Below are 18013 nucleotides of genomic sequence, written 5' to 3'. Positions count from 1 at the left end.
TCAAGTGTAAAGTCCGGCCAAAACCTCATTCACTTGTATTGAGAGTATATTCTTCTTCTGGAGCCTGCCAGGAGGTGAAATAGCGTCATCTGCCCGGCCATTAACGTCAACTGCACCCTTAAAGAGAGTCAGGAAGTGGGCTTCAAATGAAATCCAGCGGAGATTGCTTGCCGCCTGATTAATCCTGAGTGTTTTCTCCCTCTCTCTCTCTCTCTCTGGTTGCCAGTGCCTGAGAATGTCCAAGCGGAGCCTGTTCGTTCGCCTGGTGCCGTGCCGCTGCCTCCGCGGGGAGGAGGAGGCGGTCACCTCACTGGACTACTCCCACTGCAGCCTGGAGAACGTGCCCAAGGAGATCTTCAGCTTCGAGAAGACCCTGCAGGAGCTCTACCTCGATGCCAACCAGATCGAGGAGTTGCCCAAAGTAAGAGCGCCAAAGTTACGAAAAAATAACACGAAGAACATGAGTTTTAACCCATTAACACATTGACTGCCAGAATTGTTTCAAATTTTTTTAGCCAGTGCCAGAGTTTTTCATTGGAAAAAAAAAAGTACTCAGGAGCCGAAATACAGCATTTTTAAGTTTTAAGTTAACAAGGAAGTGGATAGGAGTCTAGATCTTCAACTAATCATATCTCCTTGGTTTTTTTTTTTTTTTTTTTTTTTCACTTCACGTAGATCTACGCGATTGGCACGTGGCGGCTTTTAAGCGGTTCGCGTAGATCTACGTGATTGGCAGTCAATGTGTTAAGACCGGGAGCGCATCAGTGTCATTTTGAGATTTCTTTGGCTATTCAAAAATAGCAGATCTACAAGCTCATAGCGCGGCACTCGCGCTATGAGCTTGTAGATCTGCTATGTTAATCTCTAATCTTTGTTTCTGGTGGGGGTCCCCGGAACAACATATTTTGAGATGGGGGGTCCGCAGCCAAATACATATCATTTTGGGGGTCCTTGACATGAAAAGGTTTGACAACCACTGATATTATAGCAACACAACCTTTTTCAAAAAACTTTTAGGATTTAGAAGACATTTGTAGAATCCCCCAGAAGCAAAGATATGAGTTAAAATGTTCGCTTTAAAAAAATAGTGTGCCGCGTATGAACTTGTAGATCTGCTATTTTTGAATAGCCAAAGAAATCTAAACAAACAGATGCTTTCCCTGGTCTAAATGGGTTAAACCACTTAACACCCCTGCATCCATATTCTGGGTGGGGGGGGGGGACATTAGCCAAAAATAGCAGATCTGCTAGTTTTGGCTAGCAGAAGAGATTTTGGTGTAGACGAGAAAAAAGCGGTCCAAGTACAGAGCCAACGCAGGTCCAGTTTACTAAGTCTTAAGGGTTTTAAGTGGTTAAATGTGGAGATATAAGGTTGCTGGCCAACATCAGAATCATTGACGATTTAAAAAACAGGCATTTCCTAAACCACTTAAGCCTAACTATAAATTATATATTTTTGAAATCAGGTCCGTAAAATGGACCTGAGTCGCACTGTACTTTTTTATCTACACCAAATGGAGAAAACTGGAGATACAAGGTTTCTGCCCGACTGCAACGATCTATACAGTACCTCGCTGTACCACGCATAGTGAAAATATCCGATGTACAAGCTCACACTGCGTCAAATTGCATCGCGTTATGAGCTTGTCGATCTGCAATTCTTTTACATTTTAGAACATTCTTGAAAAGTTAAGCCCAGGGGTCTTCAACCTTTTCAGGCCAAGGACCCCCTAACTGAGAGAGAGAGATGAAGCAGGGACCCCGACTATATATTACATAACATTGTGTTGCAGATTAAAGCTTTTCATAATGTGTATTTTCAGACATTTAACGACTTAAACCGTCAATACTTAGTAACTTTCACTCTGTACTTTTTTTTTGCTCTTTTTCCCCCTCTTTGCCGATCTACAAGCTCACAACGCCTCGCAGCGAGGCGTTGTGAGCTTGTAGATCGGCTATTTTCGGCTAAAGTTGTCCTTAGAATAGGGATGCTAGGGTTCAAGTGGTTAATGTATGAATGATCCTATCCCACAGAGATTTGGCGGACCCCCTTTAGCAACTCTGAGTACCCCCTAGGGGTCCCGGACCCCCTGTTGAAGACCCCTGGTTTAGCCTATCGTGACCATGCCCAGAATGTTTACATTAATGGTTTGTGTGTTTGTTTCCTCTCGTCTCCCAGCAACTGTTCAACTGCCAGTTGCTGCAGCGACTGAGCATGCCCGATAACGACCTCACCGTGTTGCCGGCGGCCATCGCAAACCTCGTCAACCTCAGGGAGCTCGACGTTAGCAAGAACAGTAAGTACAATTTTCAAAAAAAAAAACTGGATAAGGCTATACTTTTTCTTTTATTTAACTTAGAAATGTGATCTAAGAGTACAAGTCCATGTTTATGATATCCAGACGTCACGGCTCCTCCCTTCGTGCATATTTTTTGGCTTGGTGTCAGTTCCTTTACATGTCGTCACTCCTCTGATTTCAGAAAGTTGGGCTTGTTTGGCACCGTGTGTAGAAGAGCAAAGCCAGCGTAGTGCCAGATCGTCTTCACGGCAATATTGTGGGATCTCTGTATGAAAGGAGTTATGGCTCCAACATGAGACCTCTGCTGTACCCATTTATTTTCTGTCTCCGCCAGGCCGTAACAGCCGGGGGCGCAGATCATGTTTTAGTCTAATCAATGTGATTGACAGGAGAGATGATCAGAGGAGCAGAGTTATCACCATTAAAATCAACATCAGGACCAAAGTATGGATATAGTCTCTCAGTGAAGGTGCAGCCAGTGAAAGAGTAGAGATGAACTCTGGCCCCCACATCATAAAAGGAGACCAGACCCTCCTCATAATCCACAAACACTCCCACTTTCTGGACCTCCTCTCTGACAGGCAGGACACAAGGGTCATCGCTAACAAGAGCCTCATACTCATGTCCATTCCTCAACCATATAGTCCAGTAACCATTGTTGGGACCCAGATAGATTTTTCCCTTCCTGTTGATGGACTCTCTGGCCACTCCTAAATCCCAGCCAGGTTTCCCTTTAACCTGAACCTCATAATAGAACTTTCCTGAGGAGAAGCTTTGTTTTCCTAAGACATTGGCACATTGAGAGAACCTCTCTTTGTTTTCTGGGACATTCTTCTTCATGTTTCCATGACTCACTTGTTTTCCATCCTCAGACAGGATGAGATAGGGATTTGCTGTATCAGGGTCCAGAGTTACATCTACTACATATTGCTGCATCCTCCTCAGCTCAGCATCACACAGCTTCTCCATCTCTTGAATTAGCTTGTTTTTTTCCACACTCAAGCTAATGCCTCTTGCACTCTGTGGAACCAGCTTTTATGAAGCTCAGCTGAGTTGAATCTCACCTCATTAAATATGACATCACTCTTACCCAAATAAGGAGTTCAGACTGTACTCTGATCTGAAACATAAACAAAAATGGTTTGTTGCAAATGGTAGATCGGACAGTTACGATTTTTGCCAATTTTGGTCAAATGGGCCGTCCCGCAAATGTTGGAAGCCAATGTTCCCCAAATGGAACGGAATATGAAAAATCGAATTGATACATGTTCATCACATGACTCCAGAGGTAATGTGTACTGATTTGTGAGAGTTCTTTTGGGGAAAAAACTTTTAGGAGTAGTAGCAAAAAGTCTGTTTTGAAGAAAATGCAAAATGGCGCTTTGCGACGCGTTGTGAGCTTGTCGGTCGGCTATTTTCAGCGAAAGCTTTCCCCACAATACGGATGCTGGGGTTCAAGTGGTTAAAAGAATGATAATAATAACCCTTAGTCTTCTTCAAAGAAATAAATATTATAACCCAACACGCCTCTGTTCTGTACTGGTCTCTCTATAAAAAGGCATTTGTTGATCACAGATGCACTTATGGTGATTCCGAATGGTACAGAGACTCTACAGTATATCCTGAGCAAAAGTCTTCTTCACGAGGCAAGTAGCCTAGATAAATAAAGAATATATATGGTTCCGATGCCGACCGTGATTCTAGACAGTCCTAGCCTACCGATTTGCAATGTTTTCAACGATATTTTGTCAGAAAGTGCAACATCAATTCTACTTAGAAGTACTTAGATGTTATTAAAGTTTTTTTTTTTTTTTAATCAAAAATAGCCAATTTACAAGTTCGCAATGCGTTGGGAGCTGATAGATGGATTTTGGTAACCTTTTTTCGTTGTTTTACTTTTGATAATGTTCACCTACGATGATATACCCCAAATAGTGACACCAAGTGGAAAGTTGCTCGAAATGGAGACACATCAGCTGCATAATTGCAGCTTACTGGTGTCATCTTATTCAAAATTCCAATAATGGTCGACATCGTCTTTGTCGGGTGGAAACCTCATAATTATGTCCTGAACAGTTAACAAAAATAGCAAAAGTAGCAGATCGACAAGCTCGAAGCTCGAGCTTGCAGATCTGCTACTTTTGATGTTTTATGTGACACTTTAGTAGGATCAAGTAGGGGGTTATTTTACGAAAAAAGTAAAAACACAAACAGTTAAAATACAGAGATAAGAGGTTTCTGCCCGACAGCAACGATATATCCGATACCAGACTGATATTATCGGAAGGGGAAGAGTAAATCAAACAAGTGTTGAAGTAGGTGATACCAGAGTTGTTATTTTTTTCTTTTTGCACCAGAGCTGTAGTGTGTACACTCTGTGGTGTTGACATTCAAAGCAGCTTAGCCGGCTTCACAGAGCACTCTGTGCTTAAGTGTTATGGACACAAAACAAAGTGGGTGCAAGTAAACCTCTCCCCGTCTGCTTTAGTTGACGTACTGCGGATGTGTGGTGACAACTTGCACAATGTCATTGGAGTGTTGAGGTCTGGTTCTCTCTCTCTCTCTCTCTCTCTCTGTGTGAACGTGACAGCTACAGCACTGTGGTTGCGCACACTCTCTCTCTCTCTCTCTCTCTCTCTGTGAACATGACAGCTCTAGCACTGTGGTTCTCACAGTGTCTGTCTCTTTCCGTCTGTCTGTCTCTCTCTCGCTAGCACTGTGGTTGTCTGTCTGTCTCTCTCCGTCTCACTCTCTGAACGTGACAGCCCCAGCGCTGTGGTTGTTGTCTGTCTGTTTGTCTGTCTCTGTCTGTGTCTCTCTCTCTCCGTTTCTTGTCTCTCGCTGTCTCCGTCTGTTTGTCTCTCTCTCTCTCTCCCCAGCACTGTGGTTGTCGACTGAGAGGAAAGATGCAAAACAGTGATGCACACTGAACGTCATACACAATTCTCTCGCACGCGCGCACACACACACAAACACACATAGCCTTCCTGTTTGACTTGTTCTGAATCACTCACTGAATATGGAAATATACTGCCACCTGTTTGTCTCTCTCGTGACCTGTGTTTAATCTGTCATAATGGCCTCTCTTGCTTTACATGACTTCACATCATGTAGACACACACACACACACTCTAGTTTTAGTTCACACTCTAGTTTTAAATATAAGATTTTAGTCGACTAAATCTACAGTTGATGTAGTCGGCTAAAATGTATGTTGGCAGGCCTTGTTGGCGTCATAATGCCTGATTTATACTTTGCTGTGAGCCGAAAATAGACGATCTACGGCGTTGTGAGCTTGTAGATCGGCTTGTAGATCGGCTCAGGAAACTTCCGAGTCCCAATAAGCGACCGCTCTTACCTCCTCTGGCAGCGGAGTTATGGCGTTATGAAACAGACTTTATGTATCAGAATTTCATTTTCTTTGATCATCTGAAACAGTGGTTCTCACACCTTCGTAATTTCAAGGACCCCCATAACTCTTGAGAGGGTACAAATCCATTTGTACCCTCTCAGAGTTACAGACCTGTAATTGTCCATTTGGATCCCCCTCAAGGAACCCTGAGGGCCCCTGGACCGCACTTTGAGAACTGCTGATCTAAAATAACTGAATGCATGTTTTTTTTGTGTGTTTTAAACAACTAGGTATCCAGGAGTTTCCGGAAAACATCAAAAACTGCAAAGTATTAGCTGTGGTAGAAGCCAGCGTCAATCCTATATCCAAGTGAGTACTGCCCACTTCTCATCTCTTAACACCATGAGGATTTATGGTTTCATACTTTGCAACTTATTTGTTTGAATGTGATGCTAGTGCTTTACCAGCCCCATTTGGAACCTCTCCCTCCGCTATATAGCTCCGAGATGAGGTTCCATATAGCTCGGTGCTTGTGGGGGGTGACATCGACGAATATTTTCCACTATGCATGATTCTTACCCTTTTCCGCACATCGTATAAAAATAAAGGTATTCTTCCCTGCTCTCAGCTGTTTTAACTTTTAGCGGAAAAGAAAATCTAACTGACGAGTTGAAACGAGTGTTTAAATCGCTTATTTAGTCAGCCTGTGGCCAGTCAACCCCTGTCCGCATGCGCAATACTGCTCCCGTAAGATTGCATTGGGAAAACATGCCACAGGGTGACTAAATAAGCGATTTAAACGCTTGTTTCAACCCTTCAGTTAGATTTTCTTTTCCGCTAAAAGTTAAAACATAGAGCAGGGCAGGAAACCTTGACTTTTTGGATACGATGTGCGGAAAAGGGTAAGAATCGTGCATAGTGAAAAATATTCGCCGATGTCACCCCCGACAGGCACCGAGCTATGTAGGACCTCATCTCGGAGCTATACAGCGGAGGGAGAGGTTCTGATTGGAGCTAGTACTTTACTCCCTGTTGTGTGGGTGTATAGTACAATTTGAGAAACAGACGTCGTTAGGCACCATTGCCATGGTCCTCACAAGATAAAGGGTGGTTTAATGGTTGAAAAAAGTTTTTTAGAGATAACGTTTACCATTAGAAAAAGATTCAGGTTGGGGTTAGGATCAGGATTAGACATTTTGAGGTTAGGTTTAGGGGTTTGAAATTAGAGCGTGCCAATTTCAAGCTCACAACGCGTTGCAGCGCAACGCGTTGTGAGCTTGTAGATCTCCTAATAAAATGGCATTCGTAATATGTCTCCTAAAATGTTGATGTCCTCACGAGTACAGTATTCTCAACCTGTGTGTGTGTGTGTGTGTGTGTGTGTGTCATCAGGTTACCAGAGGGATTCACACAGCTCCTCAGTCTGACACAGCTGTACCTGAACGATGCCTTCCTGGAGTTCCTGCCAGCCAGCTTTGGCAGGTAAAGACCGTTGTTCTTAAGTCATTAAAAGGTCAAGCTGCGTTAAAGGGCTTTTTCTGACTAGGAGCGACACAGTGCCTGCGTTCTCACTGGACCCGCGAGGTCGCACTGTGCTCATTTGAATAGACTTGACTTGTTTTATTTGTTTTTGTTCTGCCTTTCTTTTTTACCCCTTTTTCTCCCCAATAGGCTCTATGCACAGCAGCCACATTGGAAAGAAATTTGGCGTCATTTGGCCAATGACGCGTTACCAATGACACTAATGAAGGCTCTGTTCCATTTAGTTTGGTTGGTTAGTTGGTTCTCAAATTCAAGGACCCCCATAAGAGTTTGAGAGTGTACAGATGGAACCAAATGGACACTCTCAGAGCTACACATTTTGGACCCCCTCAAGGAACCATGACTGGACCCCAATTTGAGACCCACTGCCGTAGCAGAGTGTTTCCACAGTGAGCCAAAATGCACAATATCAGCACCCTGACTCTGTTTGACCAGAATGGAACAGAGCCTTCATTAGTATCATTGGTATCACCTGTGCAGGAAGTAAGGAATTTCTTTCCAATTATGGCTGCTGTGCATAGAGCCTATTGCACAGGGTACAGCTATACACTAGACATGATAGGAATATGTGTTTATCGCTTTAAGAGTAAGTGTGAGGGAAGGGTCAGAAATGAGGAGACTGACTTTACTTTGTGTGTGAAAACGCTCTGACATTCCTGATTAGATTAGAACAGACTGGACTCCCACTCTGTCTGCCTCTAAAGACAACTATGTATGATGCTATCAATCATATCATCGCTGACGCGCAGAAACCATGTATCTCCAAATGTAAAGTTAAAACATCCGTAAATTAAATTAATGCTCTACTTCGCAGCACGCACAAAAGTAACAAAAAACGGCAGATCTACAAGTTCACAATGCATCGCGTTTTGAGCTTGTAGATTTTGTTTAAGTGACGGTGGTTAACTGTCTCTGTGGGTTTTATAAATATTGAAGCAAATGAAAAGTATAAACAAGAGGTTGTGACTAAATAATAACTACATTCGATCCATTGAAACACAGGTAATTTTTTTTTTTTTTTTTTTTTGAAAAGTAGCCGTTTTGGGCATGACAGCGATGATATCTTCTGGTAAATATCTTATTAATCTACAGCACAGGTCTTCAATAGGAGGTCCGGGATCCCTAGGGGGTCCTCAGAGTTACTACAGGGGGGCCACCAAATCTTAGTGTGATAGGATTCTTTTTTATATTAACCACTTGAACCCTAGCATACCTCTTCTGAGGGGAACATTAGCTGAAATCTACATGCTCGGCAAAATAGCCGATCTACAAGCTCGGCAAAATAGCCGATCTACAAGCTCTGCTAAATATGGGCAAAGTGGTTTAGCGTAGAGGGAGAAAAGAGCAAACCAAGTACAGAGCCAAACTTCAAGTTTACTAACTATTGAAGGTTAATTACACAGCACTGATAGTCTATGAAGCTATCTATGAAATGTATGAAAAAGTTAAATCTGCAACATAATTTTATACAATATAGTGGGGGGTCCCTGCTTCATCTCTCTCTCAGCTAAGCGGTCCTTGGGCTGAAAAACGTTGAAGACCCTTGGTTTACACAGTACATAAGTAACGCATGTTTAACCTCTTTCAACCTGGCGTCCCTATTTTGGATTCACCCAAAAAAATGCAGACTGGGCAACACAATCATGATATGATTATATTGTCTGGGATTTTGGATATTGCAACTTATATTGTGATAAGACATAAATGTTGTCTTGTCCTGATTTTAATCAGTGTAAAGGAGCTATTTTGTACTATTTTGTAAAAACAAATTATCCAGAAATCACAAAAATATCCTATCTTTTATGTTTGAAATAATATATTCTGCATTTATACATGGTCATAATATGATAAGGTAGTGATATTTTGTCCGTATCACCATGCACCACTTGTGACTGTCACAATTATCACACATTCCGTTTTTTAACATTGTTCCGTGTCCTCTCCCTACAGGTTGACTAAACTACAGATCTTGGAGCTGAGAGAGAACCAGTTAAAGATGTTACCAAAGTAAGTCTTCGTCTCGCACTGCATGTTGTCGTAAATGTTTAGCCCACATCAAATAACACGCTGCACTAGTGTGTTTTCACAACAAACTAACCACAGTATGTTGATATGACAAGCATGTTGGTTACTCTCTCCTTAAGTTGTGTATTCTCCCTCTACTCTCCTTGCACTCTCCTTTTTCACTCTGCTTTTCCCTTTTTTTTCTCTTTTCTTTTTCTTAATAACCCTGCCAGTTCTGTTCTCTTATCTCTCTCCTTGCCTCTCTCTGCCTCGGTTTCACTCTCTCTCTCTCTCACACACACACACACACACACACACACACACACACACACACACACACACACACTCCCCTCAGTGTAGTGTTGAATTCCAGTGTTACATAACTATGCTGTCGGGTGGAAAGCTCATATGTCCAAAACTATTACATTTCAGGATTCAAATACAAAAATAGCTCAAAGCGCGCCGCGATGCAACACGTTTTGAGTATGTAGATCTGCTATTTCTGCCACTTTTGTTGCGACACTGTAAGACGAAATAGGGCGTTCATTTACAAAAAACGTATACAAGTTTAAATATGGAGATGCAAGTTTTTTGCCCGACATCGACGCTACGTTGATTGTGAGCTGCCTGCTGTGACAGGTTCTATCCGTAGCTCTTCTCAGGTAGACTCAGGCCATTATTCAGGATTTTATAAGGCTACGCATTTCCGTCACACTACAAAGACACGTCATTGTTTGAGAAAGAAATGTCTTTCATCTCCCATGTGCTTAGGTGTGACAGTCTCTCTCTGACATTCCCTGGCTCCTTCATTTACTCTTACTCACCTAGTCTTTTCATATCTGCTTTTTCTCTGGCTTTTCTCTTTCCTCTGCCATTTATAGTTTTTTTTCCCCTTTAAGCCTGTCTGTCTATCTGGTTTGTTCTAGTGCAGTGGTTCCGATAACAGTGGGACGAGAACCCATTTTTATGCCTCGCGTGTTTTCGTTTCAACATTTAAATGAAAATGATAAAATAAATAAAATAAAATAAAATCTAACATTCTATATTAAAAAACTAAACCAAACTACCTGAAGGTGCAACATGGCTCAATTAGTGCAAACTGCATTGTCATAGGTCCGATTACATTAGCCACAACATATGGTCCATATAGTCCGCAACCATAGGCCGTAAAAAATAATAAAAATAAATAAATATGGACAACGTGACGCCATTGGTTTCTATAGACCGTAAATAAAGCCTATTTTTCTTTACATATCCGGTCCGAAATGCAACGGGAAATTAATGCTATTGACTGCAACCGCAGCGAGGGCGGGTCTTCACTCGGTAGAACCAAATAGAAACCCTAGAAATATACCCTACTTTATCATTGATTTTAATTAATTCACTAAACGCATATCATGATGATTTAAAAAAGACTAGTGATTGAAAACAAAGTGTTTATGAAAAGGTTTACTAAGGTAATAAAATCAAGTGTAATGTTTGCCCAAAACCTCATTGACCTCTATTGAGATTATAATGTATTGCAAACGGTAGAAGGTGAACTAGCGACATCTGCTGGGCCATCAATAAGAACAGCAGGCTGAGGAAGAACCCAGAAGTGAGCTTCAATGGGGTTTGCCCCTTGTCCGCAACGTGTTGTGAGCTTGCAGATCTGCTATTTTTCACTAGTTTGGTTTCCCGGGGAGACATTGAATTTATCGTCTCCGTCGGGTGGAAACCTAATATGTCCAGAACAGTTACTTTTCCGGATTCAAATTCAAAAGTAGCAGATCTACAAGCTCGAAACGCGGCGTGTTTCGAGCTTGTAGATCTGCTACTTTTGATGCTTTTGTGTGACGCTGTAGTGTGAATTAGGGGCGTTCATTTACGAAAACACACAAAGAGTTAGAATATGGAGATAAGAGGTTTCTGCCCGACATCAGCGATTTTTGGGTGAGCTAAAAAGGTTTGGGAACCCCTGATCCTGGTGCAGTGTTGTGTTAGCAACGCACAGCAGAGCAGATCCTCTCTAGGGAGTTGTTTACATGACGGAGGCCAGACCTGTTAAAGGTTCTGGAACGCTGACAAAGTGGAAGGACTAATGGTTGGGGCCGTTGCCAGACAGATACACAAGCATCTCCACACATGTAAACAAACACGTGTGTGCCTGCACTGCAGGGTCCAAAGTTCTCGTAGCAGTAGAGTGCACACACACACACTGGGTGCGTTCGCAAATATTACGCTCATGAGAGTCTGCGCCCATGTCGGAGCGCATGTACTTGTTGCGAATTAGCTGAATTTAGTCATTTAGCTGAAGTGAATACTAAGAATGTGACCTGCGTTATGTGGAAAGACTTTGAGAAAAGTCAATAAAAGACATAACATCGCGGCCCAGACTGCTGGCCTAGTGGTCCGGTCACTTAGACTCTAATGTAGCCTGCCAGCGCATCGCGGGTTCGACTCCCGTTCCCGACAGTCTTTGCTGCATGTCTCTCCCGTCTCTCTCTCCTGTCCATCTCCATTGCACACTATCAATTAAAGGCAGAAAAGCCCCAAAAGTATTAAAAAAATGCATTAGTATTTCCAATTGTCTATACTTTTACTTCTACTCCACTACATCTCAGAGGCAAATATTGTACTTTTACTCCACTACAATTATTTGAAAACTTAGTTACTAGTTACTTTGCAGATATATATTATTACAAAAACTGTTGTTGTTACAAAACATACATTAAACACTTTAGCCCTATTTTATACCTAAGCTATTTGAAAATAGCCGATCTACAAGCTCACAACGCGTCGCATTGCGATGTGTTGTGAGCTTGTAGATCTGCTATTTTAAAGCATGTTAGTACTTTTACTTTTGGTACTTTAAGTACATTTTGATGCCAATACTTTTGTACTTTTACTCAAGCAAATTTTGAATTCCAGACTTTTACTTGTAACAGAGTGCTTCTACATAGCAGTATTGATACTTTTACTTAAGTGAACCATTTTCCACCACTGAAAAAAAGACACATTGATACCACTAACATGGCAGCTTGGAAATGCATTCATTCATTCATTCATTCATTCATGTTTTATTTCTCCCCTGGCGTAACATAAAACTCTGCATTATGATCCTCATTTTGGAGACAAAGTCACCTTGGACAAGTCAAAGACAAAGCCTGCACTTCCGTCCTAAAAGTAACACAAAGGCCACATCTCTGGTGGCTTTCCTCATAAAATAGCTCATGCTAGCCTACTTTTAATTCTGGCCGGCCGTACAGTTTACGGTTTATTCAATTCAGTCATTTAGCAGACACTCTTTATCCAGAGCGACTTACAAGTGTGAGATCAGACGTTAGCAGAGTGCAGAGAGAACAATGTAGTGCGTACATGGGCAACTTAATGAAGGTCTGCAGGTTAATATCGGAATACTGATTTCAGCTGTTAAAATTCCAAACATGCAAACCATGACCCGCTTTAATTACTTCAGTCTATATTAGTAGCTTAATGACTAGTATGAAAATGCTATTGCCTTTTTTGTGTCCAATGTATTTGTATTTAATTTCATAAAGTTAACATAAGTACCGTATTTTCCGCACTATAAGGCGCACCGTCAGTGCGCCTTATAGTGCGGATGCGCCTTATAATCCGATGCGCCTTATATATGTATCAATATTGGTTCCCTTGGTTTCCGCACTATAAGCCGCACCGTCAGTGCGCCTTATAGTGCGGATGCGCCTTATAATGCGGTGCGCCCTATATATGAAAATAATACATTTATTGAAGGGGCGCCTTATACTCAGATGCGCCTTATAGTGCGGAAAATACGGTAAAACTAAATGCATTTGGAATTAAATAAAAATGCCACTTTTCAGGATTCCAATTCAAAAATAGCAGATCTACTAGCTCAAAACGCGTCGCAGTGCGACGCGTTTTGAGCTTGTAGATCTGCTACTTTTGCTACTTTTGTGTGACAGAATGGCGAAGTACGGCATTAATTCACGAAACAAGTTGAAATACGGAGATAAGACGTGTCTGCCTGACAGTATATGCAATGTGGCCCTCTGGAGTGTGTGTGGAAATATAGTGGCCCTCTCCATCATCAAAGTTGCCCACCCCTGATGTAGTGCCTCATAGAAACTAGGACACCACTTAAACAATGAACCTAGCATCTATCTAAACAACATACTATTTAAATGACATTCTGTACATTTGAAACTATAGGACACCAGGTAAAGGATCAACCGTGTAGCATGCTATCTAAATAACATTATGTACAACAAAAACATGAGAACAAGTGACCACGATACAGTATATCTTTATTGTAAAACTAGCATCTATTGAACAAAGATGACAGGATTCAAGGAGAGAGGAGTTTAAGGGGATTAGGTGGAGTCTGAAGAGGTGAGTGCTAGGGGGTGAAGTGGAGTCTGAAGAGGTGAGTGCTAGGGGGTGAGGTGGAGTCTGAAGAGGTGAGTGCTAGGGGGTGAAGTGGAGTCTGAAGAGGTGAGTGCTAGGGGGTGAGGTGGAGTCTGAAGAGGTGAGCGCTGGGGGGTGAGGTGGAGTCTGAAGAGGTGAGCGCTAGGGGGTGAGGTGGAGTCTGAAGAGGTGAGCGCTAGGGGGTGAGGTGGAGTCTGAAGAGGTGAGTGCTAGGGGGTGAGGTGGAGTCTGAAGAGGTGAGTGCTTGGGGGTGAGGTGGAGTCTGAAGAGGTGAGTGCTAGGGGGTGAGGTGGAGTATGAAGAGGTGAGTGCTAGGGGGTGAGGTGGAGTATGAAGAGGTGAGTGCTAGGGGGTGAGGTGGAGTATGAAGAGGTGAGTGCTAGGGGGTGAGGTGGAGTCTGAAGAGGTGAGTGCTAGGGGGTGAGGTGGAGTATGAAGAGGTGAGTGCTAGGGGGTGAGGTGGAGTATGAAGAGGTGAGTGCTAGGGGGTGAGGTGGAGTTCAAAGAGGTGAGTCTTCTGACACTGTGTGTGTGAGAGAGAGTGAGAGCTCTAACATGTCTGTGTGTGTCTCGTCTCTGCAGAAGCATGCACAAGCTTACTCAGCTGGAGCGGTTGGACCTGGGGAGCAATGAGTTCACTGAAGTGGTGAGTGTCCGTCAGTCTGTATGTAAGGCTCTAATGTCACGATTATACATGCCGTGCCGTGCATGGGACAGGAAGTGACGCGCAGCAAATGTCTGCAGCGATTAGAGCCTATATAATGTGGTATGCTTAACCACTAGGCCATCGGTGCGCCCAAACTACCTTTTTTGTTTGTTTGTGTGACACTGTGTAGCTTGGTATAGCTCTGTGATTCTAAACCTGCCAAATAATTGGCAAAATACTACGTTTTTAATCTTTAAAAAAATAAAATGACATGGTAATGAAACAACTATTGTAATTATTTGAAAACTTTAGTGACTAGTTACTTTGCAGATATAAATGATTATATTATAAAACATACATTAACCACTTTAGCCCTATTTTATACATAGGCTATGTGAAAATAGCCGATCTACAAGCTCACAAGCTTGTGAGCTTGTAAATCTGCTATTTTCTAACATTTCAGTACTTTTACTTTTGGTACTTTAAGTACATTTTGATACCAATACTTATGTACATTTACTCAAGTAAATTTTGAACACCAGACTTTTTTACTCGTAACAGAGTACTTCTACATTGCAGTATTGACACTTTTACTCAAGTAAAACATTTGATTACCTTTTCCACCACTGCCGATAAGTATGAATACTCTGGTACAAGCCAGAACATGATCGATCGATTGATGGTTAATAAACACGCTCTGAAAATGCACGCCGGCCCACCCATCTGACCACTTAGCACGGCGGCCCGAATTCTTTGGAGATTTCCAAGTGGGCCCTGATCCAGAAAAGGCGGAGAACTACTGGTATAAATCACCACAGAGTCATCTGGTTATTCATCTCCTTATTGACCCCATCTCCTCATTCCCAGGGTTTCTCCTGGCTCACAGTGTGCCTCTGGCAAGTGACTGGCCATGCATGACGCCATGCAAACACTCTGAGCCCGTGTTCCCTTATTTGACAATGAAATCTAAGCATTTTCCTGTTATTTCTGACCACTTGATGAACCAAAAAAAATCTTGAAAAAGACTTATGCCTGTGTGAATGAAACTCCATTTAACAAAATGATTTAAAAAAAAAAGGGGAGGGGGAGTGAAATGCCATAACGTTTCTAGCATAAACCAGGGGTCTTCAATATTTTTCAGGTCAACGATCCCCTAGCTGAGAGAGAGATGAAGCAGGGACCCCCTCTATATTGTATAAAATTGTGTTTCAGAGTAAACTTTTGTTTTTTACTTGGTCTGCTCTTTTTTCCCCTCTACACCTATACCTCTTTGCCAAAAATAGAATAGGGATGCTAGGGTTCAAGTGGTTAATGCAAAAACAATCATATCACACAAAGATTTGGCGGCCCCCCTGTAGTAACTCTGAGGACCCCCTAGGGGTCCCAAACACCCTCTTGAAGACCCCTGGCATAAACCATTGGAAGGGGCAGGTGATCGGCCGCAATCCTAGTGATTGATTCGTTGATAGGCAAGTAACAGCTCGTCTTATTTGGGCAACAAGGATACACATTTTATTCTCAATTATAATTTTGGTGTTTAGGTAGGGTTCCCTTGGGCACCCCCAAAACCTCTTTGGGGGTGCCACAAATTAATTTTTCATCTTTATTGCTTTGGAGAGTCGGATTGCATACTGTATATAGACATTTTAATTTGCTGTCTACAGTGATAGCTAAATTGAACCATGACCTGATGAAGATGTATTGACATCGAAACATTATTTGCCTGCAGCCTGTTATTAAAAAGGCTTTAAATGTCAGAGTTTGCTCCAGTTCTTCATAGCTAAATTGAACTTTGTATGATGCATGAACCTCATGTACTGCAGGTGGGATTATAAATAGTTATACAAGTATACATAGTTAATACTATGCATACTACCGGTATACACATTTCAAGTACAACGTAAATCATTTTTCTAACGACAACACTTAATATTACAGTGGAACAAATACATTGTGTGATTAATTTGCTTGACTGTGAATGTAGCCCTATAATCCAATCCACTCTTCGCCTGCCCACACACACATGCACGCACGCACGCACACACACAGACAGACCTACTTGTTGTAACCTTGTCTCTCTCTCTCTGCAGCCTGAGGTCCTGGAACAGTTGACAGGAATCAAGGAGCTGTGGATGGACGGGAACAGACTGACATTTTTACCTGGAGTACGTAAAGCACTGATTTAATTGATTGATTGATTGATTGACGTTTTCTTTGCCTGGGTTTACTATGTACAGTCACCCCCATACACACAGTTTGACGCACAGTTGTGTTTTGCAATACGCAGCCCCTACCCATAAACAGGGACTTAGACCAGTGGTTCCCAAAGCTTTTAGCCCAAGACCCAAAAGAGAAGTTTGATGACGTAAACAAAAATGCATTATGAAAAACCACTTAACCCATTAAGACCTGAGGCCGGTCCTACAAATGCCCTCTAAATTAGTAGTTATCAAACGTTTTCGTGCGAAGGACCCCCAAATTGATATGTATTTGCCTCCCATGCCCCCTTGTGCCAGGGACCCCCAGAAGAGAAGATTTGTGTTAAAACAGTTCAAAATTATTCTAAAATGTTTTAAACACTTTAAAGATGTTTTCTAACATTTTCAAAAGTAGCAGATCTACAGGCTCGCAGCACGGCACAAAGTGACACGCTCTGAGCTTGTATGTCTGCTATTTTTAACACATTGATTGCCTAGATCGAGTTAACTCGTTTTTACGAATCCATCGCTTGATTGCCTAGATCGAGTTAACTCGTTTTTAGGAAAAAATTTAAAAAAATTGTCGAAGATCTAGACTCCCATCCACTTCCTTGTTAACTTAAAACTTAAAAATGTTGTATCTCGGCTCCTGAGTACTTTTTTTTTTTCAATGTAAAAACCCTGGCATGAAAATGCAAAAAATCTGAAATAATTCTGGCAATCAATGTGTTAAGAACCACTGTTCTAAATCCTAAGAGTTTTCTGAAAAACATATGTTGCTATATGACACAAATGCTTTCCCGGTTTTAATGGGTTAATAGTGAAAATGACAGATCTACAAGCTCACAAAGCGTTGCGCTGTGTCTCGACCTGTGGGCCATTTCATCTCAAGCAGTTTGTGTGTAACTGGGTCACAATGAAACCATTAGCTCTGCTGCCAGCATTTCAACACCACACACTGGGAAAATCACACTCTGGACCGGCTAAAGGTTACTAGGTTAATGGACTCTATGCACAGCAGGCAGATTGGAAAGACACACTGGCTTCTTCCTTACTTCCTTCTCAGGTGTTTACCAATAAAGGCTCTGTTCCATTCTGGTCAAACAGAGTCAGTGTGCTGATAGTGTGCATGTCGGCTCACTGGAAACACCAGTGGGTCCCAAAGTGTGGTCCAGGGACCCTCATGGTTCCAAATGGCCCCTTACGGGTGTGTAACTCTGAGAGTGTACAAATGTGTACACTCTCAGAGTTATGGGGGTCCTTGAAATTAAAACGTTTGAGAACCACTGTGCTACACTAAATGGAACAGAGCCTTCATTAGTATCATTGGTAACACCTTTGAAGGAAGTAAGGAAGAGGCCCAATTTCTTGCCAATATGCCTGCTGTGCAAAGAGCCTAAAAAACACATTGACGAACCCAAAAACAATAAGGTGTTAAATACAGATGTTGTCTTCAATCTTCAGGCAGGTTTAGACTGAAAGAGCTTCTCTACTTTGGTGTATTAGAGTACCCAAATATGATCTCAGCTTGTACATCTGCTATATTTGAACATTTTTGGAAAAC

General features: G+C 42.1%; 1 protein-coding gene across 3 annotated transcripts in view; it reads left to right on the top strand.

Annotated features, from left to right (window-relative positions):
* erbin (erbb2 interacting protein) overlaps window positions 1-18013 on the top strand; it is a 113393-nt gene that overhangs the window by 50809 nt on the left and 44571 nt on the right. For all 3 annotated transcript variants that reach the window (XM_080418566.1, XM_080418567.1, XM_080418565.1), the window contains exons 3-9: window positions 227-421; window positions 2180-2297; window positions 5943-6021; window positions 7045-7134; window positions 9145-9201; window positions 14188-14251; window positions 16342-16416. In XM_080418566.1, coding sequence (XP_080274692.1) covers window positions 236-421; window positions 2180-2297; window positions 5943-6021; window positions 7045-7134; window positions 9145-9201; window positions 14188-14251; window positions 16342-16416 — 669 coding nt within the window. In that variant the 5' untranslated portion in view covers window positions 227-235. The remainder of the gene's footprint in view (window positions 1-226; window positions 422-2179; window positions 2298-5942; window positions 6022-7044; window positions 7135-9144; window positions 9202-14187; window positions 14252-16341; window positions 16417-18013) is intronic.

This window comes from Gymnoscopelus braueri, assembly GCF_963280865.1.
Source record: "Gymnoscopelus braueri genome assembly, chromosome: 22".
In the NCBI taxonomy this organism is placed as follows: Eukaryota; Metazoa; Chordata; class Actinopteri; order Myctophiformes; family Myctophidae; genus Gymnoscopelus; species Gymnoscopelus braueri.
The sequence above is the reverse complement of the archived record's forward strand: the minus strand, read 5'-3'. Positions and strand labels throughout refer to the sequence as shown.